At 43.4% G+C, this 15,253-nt stretch overlaps 1 protein-coding gene across 1 annotated transcript in view; it reads left to right on the forward strand.

The window, feature by feature from the left end:
* The window catches only part of GATD3A (glutamine amidotransferase like class 1 domain containing 3A), a 95,786-nt gene that overhangs the window by 20,072 nt on the left and 60,461 nt on the right, over nt 1–15,253 (forward strand). The window contains exon 2 of the mRNA XM_030203769.1: nt 11,958–12,010. Coding sequence (XP_030059629.1) covers nt 11,958–12,010 — 53 coding nt within the window. The remainder of the gene's footprint in view (nt 1–11,957; nt 12,011–15,253) is intronic.

A 15,253-nucleotide genomic window follows, 5' to 3' on the forward strand; every position in this document is an offset into this window, starting at 1 on the left:
TGCAGTGTTCTGGAGTAGCTGTAGAGATTTACCCTATTCAACAAGGAATTAGAATAGTTTAGTCTAGTAGTCACACGAGCACGTAACAGGTTATGGATGGCATCTTGAGAAAGGCCAAAGAAACAGACTGAAACTGCTGTAAGCAGTGGCGGAGCCAGACCTGACATTTTGGGTGGGCCCAGAGCTAATATGGGTGGGCACTATGTATATATAGGTGTGAGTAGTTTTTTGGGGGATCCTAAATAATTTTTAATAAACAGTCTGCCCAACAGCTGTCCTACAGCAGCATAAACCACATACATATTCGAAACCTATGTTGCAAACCTTAAAACCACCATACCGAGAATACAAAACACTCAGGACCTATAGAGCAATTCTACCATACCATAAGCAGTCATTTCTACGAGTCACACAAGGACAAGGAAGGCATCTTAAACACTACAGTGAACACTAGAACATCAATTCACCTATTGTAAAATGAAACCAGACAGAATAGTACAGATCGTCAATCCTGCACAGTCAATGCCAACTGAAAGCCATGTCTTTTTCACAAACACAGATACACCTAAACCACTATAAAAAAAAAGTAATCATAAACTTTCTATTTAGACAAAAATTAAACTGAACCCCCGATGCCAGACTCTGCATACAGTGCAACACCATAGAAACAGAAAATGTCCCCTAGTACTATGCAAAATATAAAGACAGTAGATGTAAATTTGAAAAAACTAACAAATACCAATCACCATTTTACAAATTAACAAATATACAGTGGGGGAAATAAGTATTTGATCCCTTGCTGATTTTGTAAGTTTGCCCACTGACAAAGACATGAGCAGCCCATAATTGAAGGGTAGGTTATTGGTAACAGTGAGAGATAGCACATCACAAATTAAATCCGGAAAATCACATTGTGGAAAGTATATGAATTTATTAGCATTCTGCAGAGGGAAATAAGTATTTGATCCCCCACCAACCAGTAAGAGATCTGGCCCCTACAGACCAGGTAGATGCTCCAAATCAACTCGTTACCTGCATGACAGACAGCTGTCGGCAATGGTCACCTGTATGAAAGACACCTGTCCACAGACTCAGTGAATCAGTCAGACTCTAACCTCTACAAAATGGCCAAGAGCAAGGAGCTGTCTAAGGATGTCAGGGACAAGATCATACACCTGCACAAGGCTGGAATGGGCTACAAAACCATCAGTAAGACGCTGGGCGAGAAGGAGACAACTGTTGGTGCCATAGTAAGAAAATGGAAGAAGTACAAAATGACTGTCAATCGACAAAGATCTGGGGCTCCACGCAAAATCTCACCTCGTGGGGTATCCTTGATCATGAGGAAGGTTAGAAATCAGCCTACAACTACAAGGGGGAACTTGTCAATGATCTCAAGGCAGCTGGGACCACTGTCACCACGAAAACCATTGGTAACACATTACGACATAACGGATTGCAATCCTGCAGTGCCCGCAAGGTCCCCCTGCTCCGGAAGGCACATGTGACGGCCCGTCTGTAGTTTGCCAGTGAACACCTGGATGATGCCGAGAGTGATTGGGAGAAGGTGCTGTGGTCAGATGAGACAAAAATTGAGCTCTTTGGCATGAACTCAACTCGCCATGTTTGGAGGAAGAGAAATGCTGCCTATGACCCAAAGAACACCGTCCCCACTGTCAAGCATGGAGGTGGAAATGTTATGTTTTGGGGGTGTTTCTCTGCTAAGGGCACAGGACTACTTCACCGCATCAATGGGAGAATGGATGGGGCCATGTACCGTACAATTCTGAGTGACAACCTCCTTCCCTCCGCCAGGGCCTTAAAAATGGGTCGTGGCTGGGTCTTCCAGCACGACAATGACCCAAAACATACAGCCAAGGCAACAAAGGAGTGGCTCAGGAAGAAGCACATTAGGGTCATGGAGTGGCCTAGCCAGTCACCAGACCTTAATCCCATTGAAAACTTATGGAGGGAGCTGAAGCTGCGAGTTGCCAAGCGACAGCCCAGAACTCTTAATGATTTAGAGATGATCTGCAAAGAGGAGTGGACCAAAATTCCTCCTGACATGTGTGCAAACCTCATCATCAACTACAGAAGACGTCTGACCGCTGTGCTTGCCAACAAGGGTTTTGCCACCAAGTATTAGGTCTTGTTTGCCAGAGGGATCAAATACTTATTTCCCTCTGCAGAATGCAAATAAATTCATATACTTTCCACAATGTGATTTTCCGGATTTAATTTGTGATGTGCTATCTCTCACTGTTACCAATAACCTACCCTTCAATTATGGGCTGCTCATGTCTTTGTCAGTGGGCAAACTTACAAAATCAGCAAGGGATCAAATACTTATTTCCCCCACTGTAAATAAAACAAATATAGAAAATACCATTTTATTAGACTAATACATTTAGCTGTCAGAGGCCAAAACCTTCTTCCTCAGGTCAATACAGTATAGTGCTGTTACAGTATCCTATCCTGACCTGAGGAAGGGGGTTTTGTTCTCTGAAAGTTAGTCAAAATGTATTAAAATTAGTCCAATAAAAAGATTACCTTATTTACATGTTCTATTATAAACATTTATTAACACAGCTACAATACTACTTTATCCTAAAGCAAAAAAAAAATAAAAATATATATTTTATTTACAGTTTGCTGTCTCTGGTTTCTGCTTTCCTCATCTTCTTTTCACTGTCTTCGTTCTTTCTCTGCCATCCAGTGTCAGCCCTCTCTGCTGTCCCCTCCATCCAGTGTCTGCCCTCTCTCACTGCCCCTTCCATGCACATCTGCTCTCTATCTCTGCCCCTTCCATCCACCATCTGCCCCTGTCTGACTTCTAGCTCTTATTAGGACTGAAAATTAAGTATTATATCTCTGTAAAGAAATATAAAGTCCTCCTCTGCAGGTGGGGAAAGACATTTTGGGTGAATCCAGACACTTGCTGCACTGTGGAACAGTGGAATCCATCCATGGAAAAGGGCAATTAAGCAGCGAACCACTGTGAACTTTCTCGCAAAGGGAAATAAATGCTAAATATATGCAAATTCTACAGTTCACGTACAATTATGCTGCATTAGGGGAAAAAAAGGACTAACCTACTAACCTATGGATCAGGGCATAATAGCCAATTTCAAACAACATTATCGGGCTCTTGTTCTACGTTGTCTGATGAGCATTATGGATGACCAGACTGGCAAGGATAAACGTGCTATTGAACTGGCTCGTAATCTATCACTGTTGGATTCCCTACATATGCAGAAAGAAGCCTGGAATCATGTTACACAGGCAACCATTGTGAACTGCTACAAGCGGGCAAGCTTTATTAGGGATGTGGAGAGGGATGAAACAGATGCAGCTGTTGTAAATGCGTCAGATGAACAGGCTATTGACATCCCAGCCTGTGTTACTGAGGAGGAGTTTCATCACTACATAGCTGTTGATTACGATGTATAAACAGCTGACGACAGCACTGATGTCCAGATATGCGCCTACACGTAGGCAACAGCTGATGATGAAATGAGCAGCGAGGCACTTGCTGACAAAATTCAACAACCTCCTGTCACTTTTGCAAGCGTGCTGGAGAGTCTCAACACCGTGCGGGCCTATCTGGAGGCCACTGGATGTCAATGCTATGACAGTTTTTACTGTCTGGCAGATGTAGTATATGGAGCTCATAGACACAAGAGTGTACAGAGGACTATGACTGATTACTTCAAGTAAGCCGAACATCAGTTAATGGAGACTGTATAACATCAGTTAACGGAGACTGTATACTGTACGTAAAATAAACAGTACTGTACTGTTATATGTTTATCAGATGTCAAGCTTCTTTGAGTCACAACGGTTAAGTGCATGCTCCGGTTAACTGCATGTATTTCTTTGGTCCCAGACCCTTGCACTTAAGCGGATTGCACTGTATATATAGCTGTAATTTCTGAACATGCGGCATCATTAAAGGACAGACTTTTAAATGCCCAGTTGAGTATATATGCAGATCTCAGCTTTGTTAAATGTTGCATAGATATCCATCTATTTGCTCCCATGAGACTTCTATTATTCCGTCTCACTATATTTTCAAATGTGAGCCACATTTTCCCAAGCAGCTCTGGTTGAGTGTGAGATATAAATGTCAATTCAAACACCAACTGGATGGTGATGCACAAGGAAAGCAAGTTTGGTCCAGTGATGACTAACTCAAAATAACATGTCCCTTAGCTGGGCTCTAGTATTACCATATTGAAAATGAGACCATACCATGCCTTTGTGGTTATGTTCCACTAATAAGATAAACGATTAACTGGCTTTCTTGAAAGGATTATATAACCTTTGGATGCATGACTAGGAACAAAAACACATACTTATTTATGCAATACCACAATTCCTCATGTAGAGCCACAAAACAACCTTTTTAGGGTGGATAGTGTTCACAGTGAGCTCCTGTTATTATTGACCAGATAGAAGAGACAAGTTTTTCCAGTTTTTGCACAGTATAAGTCATCACAAGAACAAAATATAGGAAAACCAATGGACTGTATTTGGGGCTTATAGCCCATTTGGTTACATTTCAACAAATGAGAAATCCACATGAAACAAAATAATTTTATTATTTTGACTTATAAAACCACTTGGACCTGAACATGCTCAAAACAGAATAATCCATTTGTATATCTAAAATGTAAACTTCCATAGCGTCCCCAGATCAATCCAGAGACTTGTGGGTTATGCCCCTCCTCTAGCAAGTTAGATAGAGAGAACTCTGAAGTTTGCCCTAAGAGGGCATGTGCAGCCAAACTAACTTCAGTATTCTTTCTATCTAGCAGGTAGAAGGAGTGCATAAAATGCAGCTCTGGTGTGTGAAGCTCCTATCCCATTCCCTCGGGTGTGTTGAGCCTTCTCTGGGGTTGAGGTGCAGGAGCACATTCGGGATACACCTGGTGGTGCCAGGTCCCTACCCTTCTCCCCCTGTCAGCCTCTATTTCGGTGATTCTGAAATTGGCTGTGTTCTCTCCTGCCTCTTAAAAAAAAAAAAAAACCCGAAGAAATCAGACGGAATAGTCCTCTCCAGCCCTACTTTGGTTTACTTGCCTGTACCGTTCAGCTGAAGGGAACGCGAGTAGGTTTTTACTGGGGAGAAGGTAGGACTTTGAAAATGTCCGTTCCGTCTGAGTCAGTTAAGCGCTGTTCGCGCTGCGGGGCATGGAGGTCGGCGTCGGGGGCCTGTGAGGTATGCTCCGCGGCGGTAGGGAAACCGGTTTTTCGAGGGAGAACGCGGTCCAGCCGTCGGAACGCCAGAAGGCAGCGAGGATCGGTTGGTGGGAAAGGTGTTGGGAGCAGCGCGAGGTTCCGCCGGTGCCATTTTTACTTTACCGCCAATAGCGCAGGAGAGTATAGCGGCGGGATCAGCTGGGTCCGTGCCCGTATGCGACGGTTCTGGTTCTTCTCTCATGGAGCAAGTATGGGGGGGTTTTCCCAGAGTTTGTCCTCCTCATGCATAAAGCATTTTTGTTGCGCTCAGAGGGAGACGGTCAGGCGGCAGCCATTTTAGGGGGTTCCGTTCACTCGTGCTCTGACTGGTCTCAAAAGCCGGCTAAGAGGTCCCGCTTGCAGTTGGAGGATCCCAGGACTGATGTTTCGGGAAATTCAGATTTGGATGGTGACCCAGGGTCAGGGGAATCTGTTGCAGATATGTTGGAAGAGGGGGAGTTGCCCACAGGTGATTGGGATGATCCCACCGCGGCCAGGCTGTTTAGGAAGGAGGAGCTCCTTCCTTTAATTGTTCAGGCATTGCAAGTCCTGAATTTGTCTCCCCCGGATTCTGCGGTTCCCCCCGCGGTCAGTTCTTCTATTATGTCGGGGACTAGAGCTCCCTCAATCTTTTTATATTAATGAGGCTATGCAGGTGTTAATTCAGGCTCAGTGGGATTCCCCAGAGGCTAGTCTTCGGGTAGCCCGGGCTATGGCCAAGCTTTGTCCCTTGAGACAGGAGGATTTGGATTCTTTGCGTCTCCCAGTAGTAGATTCCTTAATCTCAGCGGTGGCAAAGAAGACAGGTTTGCCCATAGAGGGAGGCACAGCTCTCAGGGATCCGCAGGAGAAGAAGTTGGAAACTGCGGTTAAGGCTTCATTTGAAGTCGCGACTTTGACACTGCAAGCTTCGGTCTGCGGCTCATACGCGGCCAGAGCATGCCTGTCTTGGGTACAGAAGGCGGCTTCGCCGGAGGAATTGATAGAAGTTCTTCTGATTCTGGAGTCGGGCTTGGCTTATTTGGCGGATCTGTTATACGATATTCTCCGGGCGTCCACTAAAGGTATTTTGTTTGCGGTCTCAGCTCGATGCTGGATCTGGTTGAAGCATTGGGCGGCTGATCTACCTTCTAAATCTAGGTTGGCCCGCTTGCCCTTTAAGGGGAAACTCCTGTTTGGTCAGGAATTGGCTCAAATTGTTAAAGATCTTGGGGATTCTAAAGGTTGTTTGCCGGAGGACAAGTCTAGATCCCAGACGAAGTCTTTTCGTCCTCGCTTTAAAGATGCCAAGCGTTATAGACCTGGGAAGGTCGGAGGTTTTCAAAAGACACGCTTTTCTCAGAAGCCTCAGCAGTCCTTTCGTCCAGAGCGCAGAATTCCCCCTCCAGCTTCCCAAAATCAGCAAGGAACTAGAGGTCCACAATGATGGGGCCCTGGTCCTGCCCTCTCCACCAATAGGGGGACGGCTGTTTTAGTTTGGAGAGGAATGGACCAGGGTAACTTCGGACAAATGGGTGTTAGGCATTATTCAGGAAGGTTACAAGCTGGAATTCGATCGTACATTAGGAGACAGTTTTCTTGAGTCTCCTTGCAAATCTGCAATAAAGAGTGCAGCAGTGCGAGACACCTTGGCAGAATTGCTGCGTCTGGAGGCAGTGGTACCCGTGCCTGTGGACAAAGCACATCAAGGTCGTTACTCTATCTACTTTGTAGTGGAAAAGAAAGGAGAGTCCTTTCAGCCAGTGTTAGACCTTAAAGCGGTCAACAAGGCCCTGAAAGTGTGTCACTTTCGGATGGAAACGCTTCGGTCAGTGCTAGCGGCAGTTCAGCCAGGAGAATTTTTGGCATCCCTCGATCTAAAGGAAGCCTACTTGCACATCCCCATCTGGCCTCCGCACCAGAGATTTCTGCGTTTTGCGGTGTTAGGGCAGCATTTCCAATTCAAGGCTATGCCCTTTGGTCTGGCCATGGCACCTCGCACATTTTCCAAGGTGATGGTGGTCGTGGCAACCTTTCTGAGGGCCAGAGGATGGCAAGTCCACCCTTATCTCGACGATTGGTTGATCCGGGCTCAGTCTCACGATCAATGTGTACAAGCGTCAGAGTCGGGTTTTTCTTCCGGAGCAGAGACGGTTGAAACTTCTGAAACAGATTTCTTCTATCAAGCAGATGACGGCTCAAACAGCGTGGGGTTATGTTCAGGTGCTGGGGTCTATGACGGCGACGATCGAAGTCATGCCTTGGGCCTGGAGCCACATGCGTCCTCTGCAATGGCATCTGCTCAGCCAGTGGTCTCCCCTTTCAGAGGATTATTCGATTCGACTTTCCTGGACTCCTCAAGCTCTTTTTGCTCTCTGTTGGTGGTTCAGGTTGGACAATCTGATGCGGGGCATGCCTCTGGCGACTCCAGATTGGCGAGTTGTAACGACTGATGCCAGTCTGTTGGGTTAGGGAGCTCATTGTCTCGGGCACTCAGCTCAGGGCAGTTGGACTCTATCGGAGTCCAGATTGCAGATCAATCTTCTGGAGCTTCGGGCAATCCGGTTGTCTCTCCTAGCATTCGAGGATCTATTAAGAGATTATCCAGTGAGAATTCTCTCCGACAACGTGATGGCGGTGGCGTACGTCAATCGACAGGGGGGAACTCGCAGTGCTCCACTGGCGGAAGAGGCGTCTGTTCTGTGTCGTTGGGCAGAGACGCATCTAGTTCTATTGTCAGCCGCTCACATAGCAGGGGTGCTAAATGTTCAGGCCGATTTCCTCAGTCGGAATCGATTGGATGCCGGGGAGTGGGAGCTCTCCCAGCAGGCGTTCAGTCAGATTTCAGATCATTGGGGGATTCCAGTGTTGGATCTGATGGCTCGCTACTCCAATGCCAAGGTAACCCGCTTTTTCAGCAGAGGCAAGGAGTTCGGTTCCGAAGGCATAGACGCTCTTCTTCAGCTGTTTTCCGGTAGAGCTCCTGTATGTTTTCCCTCCGTGGCTGATGGTCGGTCAAATTGTCAGCAAGATAGCTCGGCATCCGGGTCCAGTGATTCTCATTGCAACGGATTGGCCCAGGCGTCCTTGGTATGCGGATTTGATTCGTCTTCTGATCGACGAACCTTTTCATCTGTCTCCTTTGCCGGATCTTCTCTGTCAGGGTCCGGTAGTCATGCAGGATCACGCCTAGTTTGGGCTTACGGCTTGGCTATTGAAAGGTCGCGGCTGAGGCGTAAAGGTTATCTGGAAGCAGTTATTACCACGATGTTACAGGCACGCAAGCGCTCAACTTCGGCAGCGTATGCTCGAATTTGGAGGATGTTTGTGGCCTGGTGTGCTTTGGCGGGCATTTCACCGCATTCGGCCTCTCTCGGATCTATATTGGCATTCTTACAGGAGGGAATGGATAAGGCGCTTTCGTTAAGCACTTTAAAGGTTCAGGTAGCTGCCTTGGCTTGCTTTAGGGGGCGTTTGGGAGGATGCTCAATAGCTTCGCACCCGGATGTAGTAAGATTTCTCCGAGGGGTAGGACACCTCAGACCTCCTCAAGTTCCGGTGGTGCCAGAGTGGAATTTGAATCTAGTCTTGAGGGCATTACAACGATCTCCTTTCTAACCCCTGAAAAAAGCTTCATTGAAGGATCTTACGTTGAAAACGGTGTTTTTGGTGGCAATGGCTTCAGCTAGAAGGGTGTCGTAGATCCAGGCACTTTCGTGCAGGGATCCGTTTCTCCGTTTTTCAGAGGCAGGTGTGTCAGTGAGGACGGTGCCGTCTTTTCTTCCTAAAGTGGTCACGCGGTTTCACATTAACCAGGAAGTGGTTTTGCCATCTTTCAAGCAAGAAGATTATCTGCACAACTTTCAGGCTCTACGCTGTTTAGATGTTAAGAGAGCGATACTTTGTTATTTGGAAGCGACTAATCCGTTTCGGAAATCAGATCATCTGTTTGTCCTTTTTGCAGGGCATAAGAAAGGGAACATGGCCTCTAAGGCCACAGTCGCTCGGTGGCTTAGGGAGGCGATTGCATCAACTTACCTGGGGATGGGAAAGTCTTCTCCTCTCCACGTTCGTGCACATTCTACTAGAGCTCAGGCTGCTACTTTTGCGGAGTGTCGGTTCGTCCCGTTGGAGGACATTTGTAAGGCGGCGACTTGGTCATCTTTGCATACGTTCGCGAAGCATTACCGTCTTGATGTGGCGGCTCGTCAAGACGTGTCTTTCGGGGCTCCTGTTTTGTCGGCTGGGGCAGTCCAGTCCCACCCTTGATGAGGATTGCTTTGGTACATCCCACAAGTCTCTGGATTGATCTGGGGATGCTATGGAAGGTAAAATTATGTCTTACCTGATAATTTTCTTTCCATTAGTCCCTCAGATCAATCCAGAGTCCCTCCCTGGGATTTCGCTTTATGAGGGTCTGCTCGGTTTGGTTATCATTCAGTATGTTCTGTTCACGTTCCTCGGTTGAGCGGTTATAGGCAGGTCTTATGTTTTTATGTTCATTGTTTCTTCTATAGCAGCTAGGAGTGTTTTCTCCAGTTTATGCTGCTTTTCCAGAGGCAGGAGAGAGTTCTACAGTTCAATTGAAGTTCATTACTGCTTTGGTATAGTTATACTGAAGTTAGTTTGGCTGCACATGCCCTCTTAGGGCAAACTTCGGAGTTCTCTCTATCTAACCTGCTAGAGGAGGGGCATAACCCACAAGTCTCTGGATTGATCTGAGGGACTAATGGAAAGAAAATGATCAGATAAGACATAATTTTACCTTCTACAAAAGATGTGAGGAGAAGATGTGATTCTATGTGCCCCAATGAAAGGAGAGTTTAATTTTACTTCCATTTAATTACAATATATTCCATCTTTATAACACCAGGCTTCCCAAGGCAGATTACAACAACAGTTAAAATGAATAATTACAATGTATATTTCTATCCCACAAGTTCCCTAAAAAAAGAGTTAAATGGCAGTATACAATCTAAAAGATACTGGGCACTTCCAGGATTTACAGGAATCAAGTTAAAAGGAATATCAACAAGGAATTTCAATACAAATCTGCATTATTTATATAAAAAAAGATCAAAAAGATATGTTTTGAGAGCTTTTCTGAAAGACAAATAAGATATATCTGCTGTATAAATAAAGCAAAGAATTCCACCCGTCAGGAAACAGGATATCCTCACTTAAATTTGGCCATGTGTTCCTGTCTTCTATAGAACAGTGTAGAAAAATGAGCACAAAATACAGAGTTTATTACTGCTGTTTCTACCGGCTACAATAAATCTTTGTGCTGTTTTAGTGATATTCAATTTTATTTCATGATAATATATCTAGATATGGGAAGCTTTCAAAACAATTCCTTTATCCTCTACCTTACAAGGCACTGCCTATCCAACTAGAACAGCTTTAGACTTTTTACAGATGGACTATGCATAGGCAGTCCATTATTTTTAATAAGCTTTTGTTATTGTTTTCAATAGCATTTACTATTGTTTTGGGTGTACCAATGTGGTGGCAAGCCCCGTCTATGGATTCAGCCTACTTAATGGGCCAGATAGGTTCTCAATCTAATCTCCAAGCCTATAGATTACATGCATACAGGCATTGAACCCCCATTCTGGGTTAAGGCATACAAACGTTCAAGCCTCATTCTGAATTATAGGCTTGTAGACATCCAAACCTTGTACTGGGTTACACGCTTAACAAATATTCAAGCCACATTCTGGGTTATAGACATCCATATGTTCAAGCCACGTGCTAAGTTACAGGCATGCAAATATCCCAGCCTCCACCTTTTAAGGTACTGCCTAGTTCTGAGTTACAGGCATACAAAATTCAGAACTTGTTCTGTGTTGTGCAGTGTGGCCAGAGGGAAAAAGGAAAAGGAACAATAAGAGGAGGGGATGAAAAAAAGGGGAGAAGGGAAGGAGGAATGGAAAAGTGGGGGAAAGGGGGAGGAAAGGATCAACAAGGGGGTTAAAGAGGGAAGGGAATGAAAAAGGGAGGGAGGAGGAGAAGAAGGGAAAGAAAACAAAGAGGGGAAAAGAGGAGGGGGAAGAGAGTTAACATAGTAAGTGACGGCAGATAAAGACCTGAACAGTCCATCCAGTCTGCCCAACAGCCTCATTCATTCTCAATTCTAGATTGAATCAACATTGAACATGATATTATATACTTGATCACGGTCTTTCTTTGTTGTTTCAGGGACATAGATCATAGAAGTCCGTCCTACTCTATTCTTATGTTCCAACTACAGGAGTTGCCATCAAATCCTATTTGAATCCATCTTTAAAAGTTTGCCCGGCACTGTCCTCACGTTCCAAATTATTGACGTTTCTGTCAAAGCCCATCCTAAGCCGGATTGCTATATGCGGAACTCGGGCCATAAAAGCCAGCCCAACACCGGCCTTAATTGATATAGCCAGAGCTGCTGTCTAAGCACCACTTGACATGCACCTTTAAGCTTTGTTTTTTATACTATTAATTTTTAATTAGAGATCCCCTGTGGTCATCCCATGCCACAGATCTTCATCACCTTCTCAGGAGGGCATTCCAGGCATTAACCACCCTCTCTGTGAAAAAGAATTTTCTGACAGGAAAAAGTACAGAGGGGGGGAAATAGGGGGAGGAGAGAGGGAAAAGGGGGAAGAATAGGCAGCTAATTTTCTTCAGTATCTTGTGTACCTTCATAAATGCACAGCATCTCTGTATAACATGCAACCTTGCTTGTCTTCCCACAGGTCTTGTCTGGCTGTGGTGTATATGATGGGACAGAAATCCATGAAGCATCAGCGTAAGCAACTTCTTTCTTGTAAAATAAAAATACAATATAAAAATCAGCAGAAGTAACACATTAGTTATGTTCTCTGGGAATCCTTATTGGGAATCCTTGAGACTTTGCTTGCTCCATCTCTGCTCCAGTGCCACAGGGACTGCAACTATTGCCAGCTCCAGTAATTCAGAAACAGCTCCTGGCTGCTTAAATAGCGTTTAAGCGCCTAACTGCAGATAATCACCAGGAGATAACCTGAATATCCCAGTTAGCCACTAATGGGCTATATCACACAACATAGCCAGTTAGCACCAAACCACCTTGCAGGCCTATCTTTGACCGCTAAAACGTTAACCGGTTAACGCTGAATATCGACATAGCCAGTTAACTTTTTAGTGGCCAAAGTAAACCTGGATAATCAATGCCGGTCACCGGAAATGGCCTGTCATTGAATATCTGGGTTTACTACTGGTGGCGGACAGCAAATGCCCTGTCAGCTAAATATTTGGTCCACGTTTTTTATTTATTTATTTATAAAATAAAATCTTTTGTCCCACAGATCTACAAATCAGAGTGGCTAACAAAATACGGGCATAATTCTTATCAAAAGAATCTAATGCAAGAAACTTAAAAACATGGTTAAAAAGTAAAACAACTCACAGTTACCGCACTCTATTTCCAGAGCAGCACTTCTCCACAAGCCAATTAAGAAATCAACCATTCTGGGGGGGGGGGGGGGGGGGGGGGTTCAAGCTTATGTGCATTATACAAAATGTCAGAAGTTACAATATTAAAAAAACAGTTTTTAAAATTCATCAAAACTAGTCAAAAACCAAAAGCTAATAGTAAAATGACCTTCAAAAAGGTAAAATTAGTCTATTAACACATAAGAAGTGAATTCTATAAATGTTGGCGCTGAAAAACCCCCCAACTACTTAAGTGGTATTCTATAAACAGCGCCTAAAGTTCGGCACAGTTTAGGCACGTGTACATTTAGGTACAACCATTTGCACCAATGAAAACATGGTGCAAATGCCCATGCCTAAATTTACACACTGAGCACCCATATTGCATAATTTTTTGCATAACTCAAAACCAACCCCCTGAGCCACCCCAAAATGCCCATGACCATCTCATTTCTGCACCCCCTTTTTCAGGTCGTATGTAAATTTTAGACATGTATGTTCCAGTTAAATCTAATTGCTTGATAAAAAGCCAATTATTGGCACTAATTTGATCACTGATCATTATTCTATTAAATTGCATGTGCAAATCGGATGTGTGCCTAAATTTGCATGTGCAGTTTTTGGCAACTTTTATAGAATCAGAGGGAAAGTGTTAAAAAGATTCTAAGTTTATGCTATTAAAATTAAAAATGTGTTGTTTTCTGAACAATTGTTAAAAATTCAATCCAGAGATGGAATTCAGTAAAAGCAGTGTTTGCTGACTTGGAATTGCTAAAATTTGTGGGGAAACACTGCTAAAATTGCCAGAAAAATGCTAAAAGAAAAAAAAATCGTATGCATTACAGCAGTCATTTCATATTTGTTACGATTATGTGAATGACATCATCATCAGAACTGGGAAGCACTGCAAACAATAGGAAACATGCATTCCAGTAGCTATTTTGTGTTTGCTACGATGACGTGAATAACGTCATCAGAATCGGGAAACACTGCAAAAAATAGGAAACATCAAATGAACATTCAGAAACAAGTTAAAAATGTGAAAAAAACATGGACGGGTTCTCAGCATATGCTATAGTCCATACGGAAATTTAGGCTTATTCTATAAAATACATCTATAGAAGACACCTATGTGTATTCTTTTTTGGTGCTGATTTTTCAGGCACCATATATAGAATCTAGCTTTTTATGCATTAATAGACGTTAATTTACCTTTTGGAAGATCATTTTGCTATTAGGTTTTAGTTTTCACTGATTTTTGATTGGTTTTGAATTTGATGAATTTTAAAAATTGTTTTTAAGATTGTAACTTCTGACCTTTTGTGTAATGCATATAGGGCTTCTCTTACAAAGCTGCACTTTCAATTTTGGTGTGGCAAATGCAGTAAAGCCCATTCAGTTCCTATGGGCTTCATTGCATTTGCTGCATGGGAATCGCTAGCGTGGATTTTAAAAGAAGCCTATAAGCTTGAAAATACAGCATAGTTGATTTCTTAACTGGCTTGTGGAGAAGTGCTGCTCTGGAAACAGAGGGTCCCTTTTACAAAGACATGCTAAAAATAAGCATGCTTTAAATGCTAGAGATATCCATATATTCCTATGGGTGTCTCTAGCATTTAGCGCATGCTAAAAACGCTAGTGTACCTTTGTAAAAGCCCCTCCCCCCCCCCCCCCCCCCCCCGAGTGCGGTAACTGTGAGTAGTTTTACTTTTTAACAATACTTTTAAGTTTCTTGCATTGGATACCTTTCATAAGAATTATGCCGGTTTTGAAAAACAATTTTTTACTACTTTTAGGTTTGTGGATAAATTAATACTACAAGGGGGAAGGTGTGTTTAAAATCCTTTTTAGTCATGTTTTCACCCTCTTCTACAAAGAGAATCCTCACATATATGCATGTTTGTTCCAAGTTTTGTGAATGTTCCACTATACAATAAGAGTGAAAAATAGCTCAGCCTGTCAATGTCTAAGTACACCACACCAAACAATAGGTGCACTTGCATACAGGTTCATGCTTTCTGTTTCATTTATTTATATGATTGACTATTTTGTGCATGTATTTAAATTTTACAGTTTTACTGTCTATGATATTTTCATGTTTTAATCATTTATATAGTAACAGTAATATTTTTTTATCTACACGGTTTTGATTTAACTTATGCATTGGCTTATCTTTTAGTTTGACTTATTTGCCCTTAAAATAGCTTCTTTAAGTTTAGCAGTCTGACGTGAGACTTACTTGCAGCCTTCCACATCTCTCCACAAGACCTAACTCCATGGATGGAGTGGCAAACAATTCTGAGGATGGCTGTGTTGGTGTGCAAGATTTCGGCCAGAATATGAAAAAGTGTTTTTGTGAAATCCTCATTTCTAAAATTGATATGCTACACAGAGCCTGTTCTAAAATGCATGGGGAAATGGACCTTTATGTGCTGTTTACGTGTAGTAGGAACATCCATTTTAGAATTGTAACCATCTACAATTTCAACAGGCAAACTATTTATGTCCCCTGGTTGATGTGCTAGTGCATAAATTGTTTATGAAATAGCAACATTAAATGTTGTTAGCCATTTTAGAA

This window comes from Microcaecilia unicolor, chromosome 5 (assembly GCF_901765095.1).
Source record: "Microcaecilia unicolor chromosome 5, aMicUni1.1, whole genome shotgun sequence".
In the NCBI taxonomy this organism is placed as follows: Eukaryota; Metazoa; Chordata; class Amphibia; order Gymnophiona; family Siphonopidae; genus Microcaecilia; species Microcaecilia unicolor.